The sequence below is a fragment of the Sciurus vulgaris genome (genome assembly GCF_902686455.1).
Source record: "Sciurus vulgaris genome assembly, chromosome: 15".
Lineage (NCBI taxonomy): Eukaryota > Metazoa > Chordata > Mammalia > Rodentia > Sciuridae > Sciurus > Sciurus vulgaris.
In genome coordinates, this window is record NC_136476.1 from 58154836 (window position 1) to 58176451 (window position 21616).

At 36.7% G+C, this 21616-nt stretch overlaps 1 protein-coding gene across 4 annotated transcripts in view; it reads left to right on the forward strand.

Annotated features, from left to right (window-relative positions):
• Nucleotides 1–21616, forward strand: part of INVS (inversin) — a 157657-nt gene that overhangs the window by 67546 nt on the left and 68495 nt on the right. For all 4 annotated transcript variants that reach the window (XR_013759493.1, XM_079112228.1, XM_079112227.1 and 1 more), the window contains exons 4-5: nucleotides 13442–13615; nucleotides 17153–17320. Coding sequence is in view for 3 of the 4 variants with exons in the window: in XM_079112228.1 (XP_078968354.1) it covers nucleotides 13442–13615; nucleotides 17153–17320 (342 nt within the window). In the remaining variant the exon portion in view is untranslated. The remainder of the gene's footprint in view (nucleotides 1–13441; nucleotides 13616–17152; nucleotides 17321–21616) is intronic.

Genomic DNA, 21616 nt, shown 5'->3' on the forward strand with positions numbered 1-21616 from the left:
CTTCTGAGGCAAGCACTCTACCAACTGAGCTCTACCCCCAGCCCCCCTGCCTTTCTTAAATCCTTCAAATGCCTGAGAAAGAAGTCCAAACTTGAGCCCACCCCTTTCATCATCAGGTTCTTGCTTCTTACCTTTTATTGGCCTCAGCTTCCTCTCTCCCCTGTTCTACTCTACTCTGGGCTAACTAATTTTTTAAGACTTTTGCTCTGGTCACCTCTCCCTCATCCCCCCACACCACCACCACCCTCACACACAGTGCTCTTGCACAATTAGTTTTCTTCCTCCATTAAGCTGACTTAATTGTATCTACTCTTTAAGATGCAATCAGGCACTGTTTTCTTAAGGAAGGCTTTGCACCCTCAAGGCTAAGTTTGGTGCCCCATTTCAGAGTTCATACTGTTTGTCTTTACCTCTAGTATTACTGTATTACACTAATGAATAATGTTTACATATGGCTTCACCATCTACTATGGCCAAAGTGAGGGATAGTGTGAGGATTACTGCACCAAGAAATAAGAGGATACCAGAAAGCTTACAGATGTTGGCTTCAGGACATGTGTATAGAAAGAGTTCACTGGAGACCAGTTGATTGGAAAAAGTGGGAGTAAGACTTGAAGTTGTCTTAGTACAGCACTTTACATAAAATTCAGAAAATATTTATTGTCAATATCAAAGAAAAGGGGAGTGGGTGATGGAAACGGGGTATTAAATTATTGGTGATCCCTAGTCAAGATCCTGAACAACTGCCATCTGCTTTGTGAAGCAAGTTCTGATCTAATTCCTTCCCTTTCCCACAAGGGACTGAAAGTACAACTTGTATTCTGTCCGTCTGTATGGTCTGTTTTGTACCCTTTTTATGCACTTACCTTCCTTGCATATACTATATTGCATTGTATGTAAGCATATGTCTGTATTTTAGTTATTTTTAAAGCTTCCACAACTTTTAGCATAGTATCTAATGCAGAGTGATTACATAGAAAATAACTATTGAATATTGAATGAATTGAATTAGTGCTTCTCAATCCTGATTGCATTTTTAAATCATTTGCAGAGAATTTAAGAAGTATTAACTCCAAAATGTTAGAAGTTCTGATTTCATTGATCTGGGATGGGAACAATCTTGCTTTTAAACTCCTCAGGCTTGAGAATGCCTATAGTGGGTTTCTGTTTAAATAATAGCCCTCAAAATGTAGACTCCTAGACCAGCAGCACCAGCATCTTCCAACAACTTTGTTAGGAATGTGAATTCTTATGAAATCAGTGAATGAGAAACACTGGCGGAGGGTCTCAGCAAGCTGTGTTTTCAAGTCCTCCACTAAGAGTCTGCACACTAGCGTTTGAGAACTGTAGATTGAAGACAAAAGGCTTGTACCCGTTAAATAAAATATCAACTACAAGAGACAAAATACTCTTTATAACCATCCCCAAAGTTGCACCAATTCAAAGCACTGCTCAAGAAAATAAAGTTACCTCACAAGCACAATAGAATTGTCCATGTGAAAATAAGTATTAGAACATTTTCTAACTGGTTTCAATATTTATTTTTGTTTTCTATATATGAAATGCTGTCTGCTTAAGGGACTAATTTTTTTAATCTTCTAAATAAAATAGATTATGTCAGTCAGGAAAAGCACATGAAAAATCTGGCACTGGTAAGGAAGCCTTAGAGTAAAAGATGTCTTTCCATAGTTTCCTATCATAGGAAGAAAGAACTATTTTTTTTGTTGTTTTTGACAGTAACATTTTCTCTTTCTCTTGTGTTTTTGACTATGTGCCACTTGATAGCTCTGTCTATTCCTATGGAAACCAAGTTAGTAGATGGAGCCAAGGCTTGGAGAAGGCATTGGGGAGAAATATTAAAAGAGTTCAGCCACAGAGCAACTAGAGATGTTGCCTTTCCTTCAGTCAAATCCTCTGTAAGAGCCAGAATCTTTTTCAAGCCAGAGAGATGTTCTTGGCTGATGGATTGTCTAGCTGCTCTGCCAGATGGATGAGCATCTTAAACTTGGAAAATAACAAATAAAGCCCCTATTCTGTCTTTGAAACACCATTCTTAGCCTTTGCTTAGAGAATTCTCAAATAAGTTTTTAAAAAAATGTTTTCAAAGAGTTGCTTAAGATGTCAGGTTAGTTATATAGTTACCATCATAAATAATTAGAAATTTTAGCTGTAAAACACAGTGTTTAGTAAACCTGACAATCAGAAGTTTAAGGAAGGAGGGAGAATATCTATCACCAGGGAAAGCAATGCAGATTTAATTTCATTTCTATAGCTCAGTGAATTCATATCTTTCAATAACTTGATTTTTATAGCTGTTTGCTTTTCTATAAAAATTCACTTTAAAGTTTATGAAATCAGAGTACAACCAGACACCTAAATCAATTGAGACAGGAAAATTGTCTAAAGAGAAAAGCATTTGTACTCTATATTTCATATGGTAATGATATCTCATGGTCTAGGTAAAAAAAAAAATACTAGATTGCATTGTATGGAGCCATTAATATGAATATTTAAATTATGCTTATATTTCAAGTAGGCTGTAGAAGTTCCTATTTCCAGTTATAGGCTTTGATCTTTAAAATAACAATTTTTTTTTAAATTGTTGCCTTTGGAGAAAACAGTTGAGGCAACTATTAATGTGGCTGACTCATAAGTCTAAGTTTTGAATCTAGCGATCATCATCAATCTTCAGATTCATATCCTTTTTTTCTAGACACTTATATATAGATTCACTTCAAATGCTTCAAACTCTGCATGCAAGAAAAGATAAATAAACATCCAGGCATAGGTTACAGTTATGTACCCATCTGCTCAAGAGGCTAAAGCAGGAGATCTCAAGTTTAAGGTCAGCCTGGGCAACTTAGTGAGACTGTCTCAAAAAATAAAGAGAGCCAAGGAATGTGACTCAGTGGGAAATCACCCCCTGTATTAAATCCCCAGTAACCCACACCCCCTAAAAATAAAAAAAAGGCAAAAAAAAAAAAATAGACAAAACATAACTCAAAAATCTTCATCCCTGTCCAGGTACAGTGGCAGAGGCCTATAATCCCAGTGGCTCAGGAGGCTGAGGCAGGAGGATTGTGAGATCAGAGCCAGCCTCAGCAATTTAGAGAGCCCCGAGGCAATTCAATAAGAGCCTGTCTCTAATAAAATACAAAAAAGGGCTGGAATGTGGCTCAGTGGTTGAATGTCCCTGGGTTCAATCCCCAGTTTAAAAAAAAAAAACAAAAAAAAACCTTTATCCCTAACCCTCATTTTCCTTCCATCTTTTCAGTTGTATTGGCACCACTCTTCATTCTGTACCCATTCAGGAATCCTCATATATATTTCACTGATCTGTCCCCTTATTTCCTATATTTCTATTCTGGATTGCTGTCATAACTCCCTAATTTCTCCTTTCATAAAGATTTGTTCCCATCAAATCAATGCTTCATACAACCTCTAAAGAATTTTCTGAACTTTAGGAATCTACCATTTTCATAGTAAGCAGTAAATAAGCCTTAAGGAAGACATGAGCTCATCTCTTTAGTTGCTTGTTGCACATATAACCTTGACAAGTTACCTAGGTAAAGGGCAATCAATACTTTGCATTCTTCACATATTCAATAATAACACACAGGAATGCATAGGGACCAAGGTGGACTGCTTGTCCCAACAACCCATCCTTCAACCCTACATTTTCTTGACATGAGTATGCCACTCCATCATCTACTCTGATTACTCTGACCAACAAGGACTGGGACCAAATCACTTTAATTAGTCTCACACAGCATATAATTGACAGCACTCCCAATAGCAGGATGAAAAATTTTTTTTTTTTACAATATTGACTTCAACTGTGTGCCCCAGTATCCTGGACTAAGTCAAATGTGAATAAATTCCAGAGAAGACAGTAGTTCCTACTTCAGACAGCGAAAACATAATCTAAGGTCAGTCTGTTATCTGTTATGACCCATGGAGGGGAATTAACCGGATCTTTGGTGTCATTGCCAACATTTACAGGAGAAACTAGATAATCTAAAAAGCAACCTTCATACCCAATGGAGGAATAAAATATAGCCTACTCTCCCCTACATATAAACATACGACCTTAAAAAGTACAATTCAGTTTTGCTCAGAATTTGTTGCTAAATTTGAGGGAGCTATAAATATAGTTGATTCATAAGTCTAGATTTTTATTCTGGCTTTCTCCTCCAATTTTCAGATCCATATCCTCTTATTTTCTAGGCACTTCTACATAGATTCACCTCAAATGTTTCAAACTCCACATGTAAGAAAGATAAATAAATGGCCCAGCCTGGGACACATACCTGTAATTCCAGCTACTCGGGACTACACTGATTTGGCTATGCCACATGGGAAGTATCATAGGAGTTGCAGCTTCAGTTGGCATACATGGCATCACTCAAGGCTTCTTATGCATCAGAAGCATCATATGGATTTTATTCATCAGATTAAAATAAGCTTATGCCCAGTCCCTGTGTTTCTACATGTACAAGTATGTCCATATTGGTGGCTATTTTTTTTTTTTTTTTGCAGTGCTGGGGATTGAACCCAGGGCCTTGTGCTTGCAAGGCCAGAACTCTACCGACTGAGCTATATCCCAAGCCCCATATTGGTGGGTATTGATGGGGAACTACCATTGATAGCATTGAGCATGGCAGAAGTGAAACCACTGATGTCTATGAATTTTTCTTTCATTGGAAATGGATGGGGGTGGCAAACACAGTAGCAGGTCAGATTGCTAGCCGCAGCTGCTATTTGACTCAGGTGACATACTATCTTGTTTTGCCATTATATGGTACTGAATTCAGAGGATAAAGATAATACTAATTGTTGTTGCCCCTCTCTGTATTTCACAAGGTCTAAGGTGTTCCCTTCCCAGGGGTGGAAGTTGCTCCTTTCCCTCTTTAGTCACAAAATCAGTGTGTCCCATTCTAGTGTAACTTCACCTTTTCTCCAGTTATCTCCTAATTGTACCTACACCTTTCATCTAGAAGGATAAGAGCATATGGGACAAATTTTTATAGAGACTCATTATATCCCTCATCTTATAGCCATTAGAGGACTCAGAAAGCAGGGTACTCAATCAAATGGTGATTGTGGATGTTTATGATCTAGGACAATATTTCTTGAACAGATAAACCCAGGGAGGTGAACCAGAATAAAGTTTTAATCTCTAAAGTCTTCTTTTGGTTGGCTGCCACCTAAAGGATATACCAACTAGACCAGCCTAGGATTGATTTTAGGGAAAAGAAGGAAGCATCATAACCATGCATGGACAGAGCAGAATCCCAGATTTTCTAAATAGATGTATATAATCCCCTGCCACTTTTGTCCTACTTATCTCCCAGGAGGGTGCAAGGAACCCTTTCTAGGGGTGACCACTTTCAGTAACCAAACTGTCTCGTTCAGGTGTAAGAACCAGAAGGAGATAGCAAAGGTAGAGCTAGAAATATTTTTTAGTTTATTTTCAAGTAGGTCATTCCTTCTCTTAACAATCCCAAATTCCTCAGGATGATAGGGAGCATGGAATGATCATCAAATACCATAACTTTTGGTCCACTGTTAGGTGATCTTTGTGATAAAAGGCATATAATTGTCAGACCACAGATAATCTCTAAATCTCAAAACATGAGACAGTTCAGTTTCAAGGGCCTCAGTACTGTGACTAGAGTAGACTGAACAGCAACAGTGTGACCTGAAATGTGTCTACAGTAGTGAGACACAAAGTAGGTTCAAGAGAGTAGGATCCAAGGTCTCTGCCAGGAACAGACAGAAGCATTGTAATATGGCCTTTTTCACCCCAAGAAAAAGAGAACAACTTGGCAAGAGACACAAGTCTAATATGTGGTGATATCTTCTGCACCAAAAAAAAAAAAAAAAAAAAAAAAAAAAAAAAAAAAACCTTGTTATTTTGTGTCTAGTCTAAAATGGTGGATTCATTGTGTCATCTTATACAATGATGGATTTAGGTGGCAAGCAGCCAGTGACTTGGGTGATGGAGAATTATTCTTCAACTTGATTCTGGTGGGTCTTATCAGAGAACAGTCCCTTACTATGTGCTTGTACATGAGTGACCCTGACTATCTGATGAGCAGCCACGATCTGTTTCCACAGTTTGTGGCCCCAAAGAGGAATGTCTTTAATCTATAGTCTTCCAAGTATCAGAACTGATGACTACGGCATTGGAAACTACCTAAGAATTATTAAAAGTATGACTAGTCCTTAGGAGTTTTGCCTAAAGTAAGGATAATGACTTTCATTTCAGCCCATTGAGCTAACTGGCCCTTATCACAGTCAATCTTTGAGAGCTACCATTGAGTTTGGGTAGTTACTGCCTCCCAGTGGACATAATCAGGTTCTTAGCCAAGCCACCAGTAAACCAGGCTGAGGCATTCAGGGGAGAGTGTGCATCAAGGGCACCATTAAGCCAGCAGCTTTGCTTCAGAGACTGGCCACCTCTGTGCCAAGTGTTTAGTCCTCAGTGCCAAACAAGTCAGACTGTAACAGGGATCAGTTACATAGCACAGAAGGCTCTGTGCTATCAGACTAGGCTTTGCATTCACTTTCACTTTTGAGTAGCTGCACTCAAGTCTAAACCAAATGAACTTCCAGTGTTTTCACTCCACCTAAAGTTGTATTTCAAATAGCAAGATCCTTGTTGCTCTCACTTTTCATTTCTACTTTGGAGATTCCTTGGCTTAGCAACCACAACACATTGCCTTTTAGCTTGCTGCCCTATCATTGTGCTAACATCCCCAGAGCCCCATTTGGGCAGTGTGCTTTAATCCTGTTGTTCACCATTCAGACTCACTAATAGGCTAGTGGAGTCTCTCATACCCGCAATCTTGCCCACCACTTGGGAATGATCTCAGGTAGTCTTCCCATCCCTGAACCTGAGGATGGATCTACAGAGCCCTTTTTGTGCTCTTCATGAAAACCATTCACATTTCATATTTTTTTACTGTCTTGTCAGTTCTGGGATTTAATTTTACCTTACAAGGTAATAAGTTAGCTGCACAAGACACAAAATTTTATTACCAGTGGCATAACAAGTAGCATGAGTACCTACCTGCATGTTTGCATCCATTTCCCTTGTCCCCAAGTATCATGGGGGCAACACAGAGTACTCAGACACACCACCTAGGGGATTTGCATGATATCTGAAGAATGCTGAATTTAGGGAATCTCTAGCTTTTAGTGAGAACTAAGCAAGCCTGCCCTTTGTCCTGGTGAATGATATTACTTCATTCCTCAAGATCACTCCTGCAAACTCAACTCTGAGAAACAGCCCCAGTGTAGAGTCAAGGCTTTGTATCCTTGGCATGCCCAGTAAGTACATGCAGGGATACTCAAAGCTCATGACACATTTCTTCTTCCAACACTGTTATGGTACTTCCAAAACTCATTTGTCTGCAACTATTACAGAAAAGTTTTACTGATTACTGATAATTGTGACCTATATACTTCGTAAGGATAGTAATTCTTTTTAAAAATCAACATAGTAAATGCCTTGAAGTTTATAAAAATATTTTATATAGATATCATTAGAATTAATAATAAATCATGTTTCTATTATTTCCATTTCAATTTTCTTGTTTTTCTTTTCTTCTTTTTTTTTTTTTTGTGGTGCTGGGGATTTGAACCCAGGGCCTTGTGCTTGCCAGGCAAGCACTCTACCAACTGAGCTATATCCCCAGCCCTCCATTTCAATTTCAAATAAAGTATTTTTGGCATATAATATGGTTAGCATTTAGAATGAAATATGACAGAATGCCTTCTTTACATTTGTATGTGCTATTATCAATATAGTCATAATATTTCCAGAACAAAATTATTTACAAACCTATAAATAAACAAAAAATATAGTGCAAATTTGTATGTAAGTGAAAAATAGTTTATTCCCAAAGTACAGTGAGGGTAAATGTACACACTGGAAACACAGAACAAGAATGCAAAGAAATTAATGGGAAAACAAGTTTTGTTTTTGGTAAAACATCTTGCTCCTTTGGTATTCAGTGGGGAAAAGACTGCTATAGACCTTGTCAGCCAAGGTTTAGGCATTGGACTCTGTTAAAAGTAATTGTTTCAGCTGAAGATGAGGCAAATAGCAAATGCTCTTAGCAGCCAGATATAAAAAATATGGTAGTCATTTGGGAAGGAAATGTAGGGGTGGGGTTCAGAATGTTTTGAAGATCAGCTGCCAACTATTTAGAAGTTAGTGATAAAAGAACTTACCAGAAATAGACAGCAGTATTGAAGAAAATTATTTCATGTACCGCTGGCTCAGAAAGATAATCTCCTCCATTGAGTAATGGAAAAAGGTAGTTGTATTTTTGCTAAAGCAAAGAAGATATTTAGAAGTTTGGGATATTCTTTGCCTCAATCTGAGTTATAGTTTTAGAGGAATCTGTTTGTCTAGAGAAGTGGCAGGAACAGGACAAAGGTCCAAGTCACAGGACTGGGAAGTTAGCTGTTGGCTGAATGACAATAACTGCAGTATCCCTGAGTATCATTGGAAACAGGGCTTGCAAAAGTCTAAGACCAGATTCTTACGATAGACAGGGAGCTGAGTGTAAACAAATAGAAGGGTAAACAAAGAGAAAAAGGAAAGAAAAACAAAGAAACAAATGTAAAACAATAGCAATTTTCTCTTTAAAATCCACTTAAAACAAAAATTCTAAAATACATGAAGAAATCTAATGCTAAAAAAGCTAACAATTTCATCATTCAGATTATTAACTTATTTCTAATGGAAGAGCTGAAGTAAAACCAAAAAAAGATTGGTTGATTAGATTAGATTAGATTGACTGCACAAGGAAGACATTTGCAAGACCAACAGTTAGTATCCAGAAGGTATAAAGAATTCCAGTAAGAAAAAGATAAAAATAAGTTCCAAAATTAGTAAACAATACAAAAAGGTTATTCAAAGAAAAAGAAGCAAATAGCCAACCAGATTTTCCAGCTCAATTAGGAAATGCAAATTAAATTTATAATACAGCACAAGTGTATACCAATTAGACTGGCAAAAGTTAACAAGTCTGACAAAACAAGGTGTGACAAAGATGTGGACAAACAGGGATTCTCATATGTTAGTGAAGGGATATTTTAGAGAACCCAGCAGTTTCAGAAATTTACCAGGAGACATATACAAGAAAATTTATTATAGTATTGTTTGTAATAGTGAAAAATGAAAAGTATACTAAACATACTGTTTTGGGTAAAAGATGACCAGTGGTTCATTCAGGACCATGTTTATAAAGATCGAGAACATATAAAACAACTCCATGTAGTTCTGGAGATTTTATGCCTATGTAAATACATATGTAAATATATACTCACATATACATATTTACATATACATGCACATATATGCATATATACTATATATAAAATACAAAATTCACTGGGATGATAAATGTCCAATTCAGGATTATAGTCTCCAAAGGGGAAGAGAAGATAATTGGGGACACAAGATAACATATATACCTGTTATATTTTATTTCTTAAAAATGAAAAGGCAAAATATCAAGATAGTTTGCTCAAAATCTCCTATCATTGTCATTAAGATTAAATAACTATATATTTTTTCTAAAAAAAGAGTTTATCCTAAGAGAATGAGATATTACAAAACTATAAAGTTCAAATTGGCATTTGGGGCTGATTTGTTTCTAAGATTTATTTCAAGGGCTGTTCTCCAGGTCAGAGAACTTTTTCATTCTCTTTCAGAGACTATACCGCTTTTCATACATTTGGATACAATCCAAATGTCAAAATCATTCATGTGATAGACAAAAGAAGCTCTTGGTGTTAATAATTACAGAAAGATGAAGATGAGAATTATGACTACCTGATGAAATATACACACACAACTTTATTCACTGTTTCATAGGCATTTAGTGATGTTTTCACATTTTAGAGGCATAATGGACCTAATTGTATCAGAGTAATATCTTTATAGTGACTAAGTCAAGTCCTTCCTGTAATGTATTTCTGTCCATTTTCCATTGTAGTTTCCTTAAGAATATGCACTCTTTTGAGCTGGGCAAGGTGGCACATGCCTGTTATTCTAGCTATTAGGAGATAAAGCAGGAGGATCACAAGTTCAAGGCCAGCCTAGGCACATCAATGAGATCCTGTCTCAAAATAAATTTTTTAGAAAAGGGTTGGGGCTATAGCTTAGAACATGAAGCCCTGGGTTCAATTCCCAGTACCAACAACAACAAAAATACACACACACACACACACACATGCATACACACATGCTCTACATACACATTCTCTCTTTGATCTATTATCTTCTTCACTCTTTCACTATTTTCTACCCAGTCAGAAACTATAAAAGCAGATCCCAAAGTAAGCAGTTCTCACCTGAGAACCAGTTTTTGTGTGGCCCTAAGAGACAGTACCAGATGATTAACTTCCAAATCCTCCCAAAGGATTTGCACTGTAAGAATATTCCTAAAAACTAAAGAAGTACTCATTTCAAGCAATACTGAGGAAATGCTGAGACATTTTGGTTGTTTATGTATTGAGAGGGCTTTCTGAGAAGCAAAGTAGCCTATAACATGGTCCCCAGAGTCAAACAACCTCCCGAGGTTTACAAATTAACCTGCTACCCCAAACTGGTATCTTCCTTTTCCACTGACACTAGAAATGTCCTCCTGGCTTTGGGGAGTTTTGTTTTTTGTTTTGCTTGACTTTTGCTTTTGATTCTTTGTGGTGTTGGGGATCAAATCCAACTCAACATGGAGGTTTTCAGAGACCTGCTGGATGTAGTCATCTTGGAAGAGCATGACTTCGTGGGAACTAGGCAGATGCTCTATCATTGAGATAAGCTCCCAGTTCTTCTCCTGGGCTTTCAAATTTCCCTGCCCCTTCTTCTCATTCCCAGATATTGAATTTGCATATAATAGATTTTGCTCAGCAGAGCAAAGAGATTGACCTTGATCCAAGTGAATTTCACTGTTTCTAGGAGCAGCTATCATAGCTGATATGTGATAGGTCTCTGTTCTTGGGAACAGGAGAAGCCAGACTGTTGACCCCTCCCCAGGGTACCAGCTAAAGGGTATGCTTTTTGGTCCTGTGTCGTTAGTGTCTGTAGGTAGGGAAGACACAACTTTCTCAGTGTAAGGCAGAGAAGGAAGGAAGGAAGGAAGGAAGGAAGGGAGGGAGGGAGGGAGGGAGGGAGGGAGGGAGGGAGGGAGGGAGGGAGGTCATTCCAACTATTTTACTTTTACCTATTCCTCACCTTGGTTCTCTCCTTAATCACTAGCTGAACTGTGAACACAATTAAATCTTTCTATCTACTGACCTCTACCATGGGCCATTATTGGTTTCACCAGGTCATCTATGGCCTTCTTCACAATGGAGAACTATTTGTAGTCATACTAGCAAACATTTGCTGAGCATTTGCTTTGTGCACTGTTCTGAGTACTTTACAGATATTATCTGTCTCATTTCACATGCATCATAACTTCAAGTACCATTATTATCCCTGTTCTGCAGATGAGGAAATAGAGTTACAGAAGGATACCTTATGTAATCTGTAAATGTTTTCTGTGATTCTTCAGTAAGGAGCAAAGATGAAACTATTTTAAAGAGCTTTGTAATAAGTAAAGTGAATGCAAACATTGTCCTGTTTCCTGCTTCATAACAAGACTAATGAATGCTTGTTGAATGAATGAATGAATGAATGAATGAATGAATGAATGAGTAAATATTGCTGGTATGTGCCATGTTTGTGAAGGTAGAATCCCAAATGTAAAGTAAAATGTAAATATGTCAAGTACTGTGTCTGTTACTCGGTAGTCACCCTACCCTGACATATATATGCCAGTTTCCTTCTTCTCCTTTCATTTCCTCTAATTTCACAATCAAAATAATTGTCTGATTGAATATCTTTAAAAGGTCATGATGAATTATTCTGTAATATTTGAAATGTTATTCTCAGAAAGGTCAAATCTTATTTTTTGGTGTGAAGTGTTGTATAGGTTTGTTTTTCCTGGGCACTTTTTCTTTTTTCAAAGATGGGAAGAAATTTAGATTGGGGTGCCCTCTTGAGGAAATTCTAGCACTTTTCTTCTCAAGAACCAACACAGAATAAAATGAAAAGTCTATCAATTATTACACTATTAATAAAGCTCAAATAAATGAAATATTAAAAAGTAACAATAACCAGATACCAGTTATTTGAGAATTAAGATTCTTAACTCTGTGACCTAATATAGCATTATAAATAAGAATTTTTAATGAAAACAAAAACTTCTGAAAGATATTTCATTTCTTCATTCTTGCCTACTAGTCTTTTATGTAATTTATTTATATTTATTAAGCACCTATTTTGTGCCAAGAACTGTGCTGAGCACAGAGGTCAATAAAACAGCATCTGCCTTTGTGAAGCTGACAGTATGTGAGGGAATTTTTGAGAGGAAGTGAATATATATGTAACTACAAACTGAATAAAATACAGTGAAGGAAATGGAAAGGTGGTAGGATAAAGAATAACAAAGTAGGTTCTACTTAGGGTTGTCAAGAAAAGTCCCTCTAAGATGAAACAGTTGAGCCGAGTCAGTTTGCTTTTAGTCCATTCCAGTTGTGCTCTTCTAATATAGTCCTGTGCGCTTCTAACCTCCATCTTATCTCTCCTTGTCTCTGCCCCAACCAAGTATGTCAGTCTCCTTCATCTTCTGCACCTCAGAATTATTCTACCTAGTCCCCTTTGCCTTAGAGCCTCACATTCTTCACCTGGGTTGTCTTTTGATTAACAGGTATCTTGTATCTTTATGCTCAAAGTCCCCACCTCCATCAAGATTAATGTCCAAGAAGATGAAACGTAACCCTGACTTCCAATATGCTTTGTGTAGGGAGAGACAAGCAGGCATGAAGTAGGCAGAAAACTTGAATATGTAGTACTGTTTGGTTGTATCAACCTTGAAACACATAGAAGCCTCCAGTCAGAAATGGAAGAAAGGAATTAGATCTCAAGAAAGAGCTGGGAAGAACTATTTTTAGGGAGTTTTATTTTGCTTCAAAGCTTCCATATTACACAGATTTACTATGTAATGGTTGTCCAGGATCCCCAATATTGTATTGTACCTAAGCTTCTTTCTCTAGATGGGTTGATTCTATAAAATTAGAAGATTTAATTGATATAGAGAGTATTACCTGTGATTGAATGGCCTAGAATGACTTCAGGGTTGGAATTTAGGTGCCCATTTGAATCTGGGATATGAACTTTGAATAAACTGCTTTACTTGTTGAAAAAAATAAAATAATTACTATCTTAGCTTAGTAGTATCATAAGTATTTTTCCTTTTATTAATTTCTCTGAATGTTATGCTCTAAGATAATTATTAAAAATACTCAAAATATTTAAAAAATTTAAAAATGGTTCCAAAGTAAATTTCTTCATATTGTTTCTTTTTGTTTTATTTAGGGAAATTATCGTTTCATGAAACTTTTACTTACACGCAGAGCAAACTGGATGCAAAAGGATTTAGAAGAAATGACACCTTTGCACTTGACCACGCGGCACAAGAGCCCTAAGTGTTTGGCACTTCTGCTGAAGTTCATGGCACCAGGGGAAGTAGATACACAGGATAAAAACAAGGTAATAGACTGGCAAAGTCTAAGACAAATGAGAAGAGAAAACAAATGTTTCCTTTTATGATATGAAACTTCAAGTATTAAGACCTAAATTACCACCCATACCTATAGTAGAACAACTTCATGTCTTCATACATTCCACTTAGTGAAATTATGTCATTTAGTTCTGCTATTTTAGCCTCCTAGCTACCATGTAGATACTATCATCTCCTTTTTATAGAGGGGGAAACTTAAGCTCAAGAAGATTAAAATTTTGCTCAAGGTCCAAGTGACAGAACTAGATTTCAAATCCAGACTTGTTTAACTCCAAAACCCAATATCGACCTTGTGTCATGATAATTAACATAGTGATTAGACTCATGGTGACCAAGGCAATGTCCCAAGGCATAGTGGTTTAATGGCCTGAGCTTTGGCATCAGATTCCTCAGGTTTAAATCCAGAAGCCACCACTTACTTGTTCTGTGCTCTTGGGGAATGCTTAATTCCTATATGTCTCAATTTTCTCATATGTGAAAATGGGTACTGAGATTGTTAAAAATAAAATGAGATAGCACATAGAAACTGTTTAGTACAATGCTTATAAGTACATAGTATACTCTCAATAAATGTTCAGTGTTAAATAATTATTAATTTCATTTTAATTTCTAACATCTGATCTAGCATTTGTTGCTAGGATTCATTATATTCCCTGTTACTAAATTTTTAAATATTGAACATAATAGTCATTGTTTTGATTGATGCCCTGATCATTCTTTATTGGAGGAAAAAATGTGGTTGTTAGTTAAACAAGAACAATAATTTCTTTCTTTCTACCAGGTGCTTAGTCTTAGAGTCTTGTTAACTCCAGTGCTTTTATGTAATTAAAACTCTCACAGCCAAGCACAATGGGACATGCCTGTAATCCCACAGGCTTGGGAGTTGAGGCAGAGGATCACACGTTCAAGGCCAGCCTCGGCAATTTAGTGAGACCTTGATTCAAAATAATTTTTTTTTTAAAAAAAAGAGGACTGGAGATATAGCTCAGTGGTAGAGCTGCCCTGGAATCAGTCCCCAGTACTTGATGCCCCCCCACCACACACAGCTTCTGATTAACTCCACTGTGTTCATACTTAATAACCTTTTTACTCTCATAGTGTTTTTATGTAGTTTTCAAATGTTGTTAGTAGTCACCCAGAGTTCTGAGGTCAACTTTTACTTTACAACAACTATACATTAATATTATTCATAACTCATGGTATCTACAGTAGTAATAGTTCACTAGAAAAAAACAGTTCAATCCATCCATAAAAACCATTAAACTCTTAAAACCTCCCCATGTTTTTAAGCTTTATGATATCTTCCTCAATGTATTCTAGGCATTTCCTGCTGTCTTCCAGTATCTATATGTTCTGTTGTTAAACAGGGAAGGGAATTTATCTAGTCAGACAGATAAAACAGAGAGCTGCACAGTCTAGGCAGGCACAGAGAAGACAAGACAAAAGCTTAAAGTGATTCTTCAACCATCTGTGGTAAAGGATCAGTGTATTTGTTTTTTTTTTTTAATTTCTAATCTGTCACAGATCAGTTGTTTTATAACATGCACTAAAAATGAACAACAAAAAATTAATTAAAAGATGGACAAAGAACATGAATAGACATTTCTCCAAAGAAGATACACAAACAGCTGAAATGATGCATGATGTCACTCACCATTAAGGAAATGCAAATCAAAACCACAGTGAGATAACAATTTACAACTGTTAGTGTGGCTGTTATCACAAAACAGAAAATAGCCAGTGTGGGAAGTATGTGGAGGGATTTGAACCCTTATGGCTTACTGGTGGAAGTGCAAAATGGTACAGCCACTGTGCAAAACAGCATGGCAATTTCTCAGAAATTAAACATAAAATCACTGTATGATCTGGCAGTTCCACTTTTGGATAAATACCCAAAGAATTGAAATTAAGAACTCAAACAGATATTTGTACATCCATGTTCAGTAGCAACATTATTCACAATAGCCAAAAGATGGAAACATTTGGGACTCACCCAAATGTCCCTTGATGGATAACTGGATGATCAAAATGTAGTAGCTATATAGAGATATACAACAGAATATATTCAACCTGAGAAAGGAATGAAATTATGGCATAGCTACAATATGAATGAAGTGTGAAGAAATATACTAAGTGAAATACATCAAACACAAATGAATAAATATTGTATGATTCTACTTATGAAGTACCTAGAATAATCAAATTTATTGAGACAGAAAGTAGCATGATAGTTGCCTGGAGATGGGGGAAGGTAAGACTGGGTAGTTATTGTTAAATGAGTACAGAGTTTCAGTTTGGGAAGATAAAAGAGTTCTGGAAGTGTATAATAGGGATGGTTGTACAGTGATCTGAATATACCTAATACCACTGAACTGTCCACTTAAAAATAGTGAATTTTCAATTTTAAAATGGTGATTTTTAGATTATGTATATTTTAACACAGTAATTAAAGAATTACAAAAAACAAAGTAATTTGTAGATGTAGAAAAGTAAGTTCAAACTTTTTACTATTAGGCTAAATAGACACATTTCCATAAATATAATCAGAATAAACATAACAGGAAAAAAGGATGATTAATAATTCTATTTTACTTGTGATTTTACTGTGTCCTACAGTTGTTATTAAACAAAAGTAATGAATTAAATAGACTTCATTAAATGCCTGTAGGTACACTTTGAATAAATGTGTGTGTCAGTTTTTAATGTGACAGATGAGCTTGGTTTCCTGCTCATTAAATTATCTAATTTTTGATTGGATTGATGATTATGCTACATCAGGGATAATGTATATATAAACAGTTTCTGTTTTTCCTTAGTAATTCTCCTAATAGGGAAAACAGTCTTACAGAGGTATGTGGCTGAGAACTTAGAAGTGATTTTCAAGCAGTTTCAACAAGTTGAGGATGATCATTTTATTGGAAATAAAGCAAATGTTGCTGTGCTTTCAAAATGTATCTTTTCTTCAGTAACTAGGTCTGACAATTATCCTATATAAAATTATAAATTTGAATTTATGTTTTGATATAAAGAATGGATTCTAGATCTGTGAATTTTGTATGGATTTATCTTTTTAGATAGATATTAAAATTCAACTCATTCTATCAAATTCTAAGGTACTTGGTGAAAACCAGATGTACAATGCATCAAGTTTAGCTTTTACTTCATTGATAATTATTCATAATTATTGGGTTGTTTTTACCTTTCTTAGCAGTAGTATTTGATAAACTAAGCAATGTGTCATTAAGAGGTCAGACTCTGCAATCAGACCTCCTGGGTTAAAATCTCAGTTCAGCCACATACTACATTTATGTTCCTGAGTAAATTACTCATCTTCTTAGTGCTCTTTTCTTATCAGTCACATGCAAATTAAAAAATACTTAGCTCCCAGAGATGTCATGATGACTATGTGATATGAAATCATAAAACTCTTACATCCATGCCTGTCACACAATACAAGCTTGGGGAAAGTTAGTTGTTGTTCTTTTGAGATCCTATCACTCTTGCAGCAAACAGCTCTGCATTGGAGTGCCTACTATAACAACCCTGAGCACGTGAAGCTGCTTATCAAGCATGATTCCAACATTGGGATTCCTGATGTTGAAGGCAAGATCCCCCTCCACTGGGCAGCCAACCATAAAGATCCAAGTGCTGTTCATACTGTGAGATGCATTCTGGTGAGTAGAACAATGCTCTGGACCTGAATGACCACTTATGGAAAATAAATCTCTTATGAAATATCCAATGTGTACAAAAGCATATATATGTATATACATATTATATGGACAAATTATGAAGCAAAAGAATACAACAAACATGTGGAGTTATCCCCCAAGAAATAGAGGATTTCAATACCATTGTTTAAAACCACAGAGTTCCAGTTTCAGTTCCAGTTCCATTTCCAGTTTCCTGTGTTCCAGTTTCCAAATACATTCACTCCTCCTATGCTTTCTCTCTTTTGACCCCCACCAACTACTTTCCTAAATTTATATTTAACGTTCCCTTATTTTGCTTTATGTTTTTTAAATTAAATAATAAGTAGATATAAGCAAATATCAGGGACTTGCACGTGCAATATAAAAAGAAGGAGACAACAGATTCATGTACTCATCACTGAATTTTAAAAAAGGTACATTACCGGATCCAAGATGGCGGACTAGAGGGTGACTGCATCTCCAGTCGCTCCAGAACCCAGGATTCAAGAAGGGGAGGCATTGAGAGACTTGAACTAAAATAGAGCCACGGGGTGAGTCTCCCCCACTGGGTGAAGCTTGGCCTGGGCGGGAGGCCCGGATAGGGGCGACTTATCAGAGCAGGGCAGGGCAGCTAGAGTCTTCCCCAGGCAGCCAGCTCACTTGGGCAGTGGGCTCCTCCCACACGACCAGCTTCTCCGAGCAGGCCACCCAATGAGAGCCTTTCTGCACAGAACCAGCTCCAAGTCCCACCAGTGGCTCTGGCCCGCAGGCAGCTTCAGGGACCAGGACAGGGCAGCCAGGGACTTCCACAAGCAGCCCGGCTCCCTCCGGCGGGAGGCGCCTTCCAAGGCTAGCTTCTTGGAACAGACCAACCAGTGAGAGCCTTTCCGCACAGAGCAGCTCCAAGCCCTGGAACCAGTAGTGGGATAGGGGCAGCTTTCTTTGGAAGCACTGTATTATCAAGTTCCTCCAAGACTTCTGGTTACTGAAGGCTGGGAGGTGATACACTGGAAATCTACAGGGACACTATAAGCCAATAGAGGAAATCTGCAATATCTCAGAGTCCCACTGACATCTGACCAATATGAGAAAACAAGGGAAGAAAATGTCCCAAACAAACCTAGATACTATATCAATAAAACCCAATGACAACACAGCAGAAGAAATGTCAGAAAGGGAGTTCAGAATGTACATAATTAAAACAATCAGGGAAGCAAATGAGGAGATGAAAGAGCAAATGCAGGCATTGAAGGAGGAGATGAAAGAGCAAATGCATTAAATGATCGCACCAATCAACAGTTAAAAGAGCAAATACAGGAAGCAAGAGATCATTTCAATAAAGAGTTAGAGATACTGAAAAAAACCCAAACAGAAATCCTTGAAATGAAGGAAACAATAAACCAAGTTAAAAACTCCATAGAAAGCATAACCAATAAGATAGAACACCTGGAAGACAGAACCTCAGACACTGAAGACAAAATATTTAATCTTGAAAACAAAGTTGACCAAACAGAGAAGATGGTAAGAAATCATGAACAGAATCTACGAGAATTATGGGATATCAGGAAAAGGCCAAATTTAAGAATTACTGGGATTGAGGAAGGCTTAGAGAAACAAACCAAAGGAATGAACAATCTATTCAATGAAATAATATCAGAAAATTTCCCAAATCTGAAGAATGAAATGGAAAACCAAGTACAAGAGGCTTATAGGACTCCAAATATACAAAATTACAACAGACCCACACCAAAGCACATTATTATGAAAATACCTCACATACAAAATAAAGACAGAATTTTAAAGGCCGCGAGAGAAAAGAATCAAATTACATTCAGGGGGAAACCAATATGAATATCAGCAGATTTTTCAATCCAGACCCTAAAAGCTAGAAGGGCCTGGAACAACAAATACCAAGACCTGAAAGAAAACGGATTTCAACCAAGAATCTTATACCCAGCAAAACTTACTTTCAGATTTGACGACGAAATAAGATCCTTCCACGATAAACAAAAGCTAAAGGAATTTACAAAAAGAAAACCGGCATTACAGAACATTCTCAGCAAAATATTCCATGAAGAAGAGATGAAAAACAACGATGCAAATCAGCAACGGGAGGAACTAGCCTAAAGGAATAGCCAAATAAAGGGAAAACCAAATCATGTCAAAAAACAAAAATGAGCGAAATGACTGGGAATACAAATCGTATCACAATAACAACCCTGAATGTTAATGGCCTGAACTCATCAATCAAAAGACAGAGACTGGCAGAATGGATTAAAAAGAAAAATCCAACAATATGCTGCCTGCAAGAGACTCATCTCATAGAAAGAGATACCCATAGACTAAAGGTGAAAGGATGGGAAAAAATATACCATGCACACGAACACAGCAAAAAAGCTGGAGTATCCATCCTCATTTCAGATAATGTGGGCTTCAAGCCAAAACTACTCAGAAGGGATAAAGAAGGACATTACATACTGCTTAAGGGAAGCATAAATCAGCAAGACATAACAATCATAATTATCTATGCCCCGAGCGTTGGCTCATCCATGTACGTCAAACAAATCCTTCTCAATTCCAGAAATCAAATAGACCACAACACAATAGTACTAGGCGATTTTAACACACCTCTCTCACCACTGGATAGATCTTCCAAACACAAATTGAATAAAGAAACCATAGATCTCAATAACACAATCAACAATTTAGACTTAACCGACGTATATAGAATATACCATCCAACAAAGAACAAATACACTTTCTTCTCAGCAGCACATGGATCCTTCTCTAAAATAGACCATATTTTATGCCACAAAGCTACTGTTAGCAAACACAAGAAGATAGAGATACTACCTTGTATTCTATCAGATCATAATGGATTGAAATTAGAAATAAATGACAGAATAAAAAACAGAAACTTCTCCAATACCTGGAGATTAAATAATACACTATTATATGATGAATGGATAACAGAAGACATCAGGAGGGAAATAAAAAAATTCTTAGAAGTAAACAAGAACAAAGACACATCATATCAAAATCTCTGGGACACTATGAAAGCAGTACTTAGAGGAAGATTTATTTCATGGGGAGCATTCAACAAAAGAAGTAGAAATCAACAAATAAACGACTTAACACTACAGCTCAAAGCCCTAGAAAAGAAGAGCAGACTAACATCAAAAGTAGTAGAAGACAGGAAATAGTTAAAATCAGAGCCGAAATCAGTGAAATTGAAACAAAAGAAACAATCGGAAAAATTAACAAAATAAATAGTTGGTTCTTTGAAAAAATAAACAAAATTGATAAACCCTTAGCCACACTAACAAAGAGAAACAGGGAGAAAACTCAAATTACTAAAATTTGGAATGAACAAGGAAATATCACAACAGACACGAGTGAAATACAAAACATAATTAGAAGCTATTTTGAAAATCTATACTCCAACAAAACAGAAAACCTCGAAGACATCAACAAGTTTCTAGAGACATATGAATTACCTAAACTGAACGAGAAGGACATACACAACTTAAATAAATCAATTTCAAGCAATGAAATAGAAGAGGTCATCAAAAGCCTACCAACAAAGAAAAGTCCGGGACCAGATGGTTTCTCAGCCGAGTTCTACAAAACCTTTAAAGAAGAGCTCACTCCAATACTCCTCAAAGTATTCCATGAAATAGAAGAGGAGGGAACCCTCCTAAATTCATTCTGTGAAGCCAATATCACCCTGATACCTAAACCAGACAGAGACACATCAAGGAAAGAAAATTTCAGACCAATATTCTTCATGAACATCGACGCAAAAATTCTCAACAAAATTTTAGCAAATCACATACAAAAATATATTCAAAAGATAGTGCACCACGATCAAGTGGATTTTATACCAGGGATGCAAGGTTGGTTCAACATCTGGAAATCAATAAATGTCATTCACCATATCAACAGACTTAAAGTTAAGAATCACATGATTATTTCAATAGATGCAGAAAAAGCATTCGATAAAATACAGCATCCCTTCATGCTTAAAACACTAGAAAAAATTGGGGTAGTGGGAACATTCCTTAACATTGTAGAGGCCATCTACGCTAATCCCATGGCCAATATCATTCTAAATGGTGAAAAACTGAAAGCGTTTCCCCTAAAAACTGGAACAAGGCAGGGATGCCCTCTTTCACCACTTTTATTCAACATTGCCCTTGAAACTCTAGCCACAGCAATTAGACAAACCAAAGAAATCAAAGGGATACGAATAGGAAAAGAAGAACTCAAACTATCCCT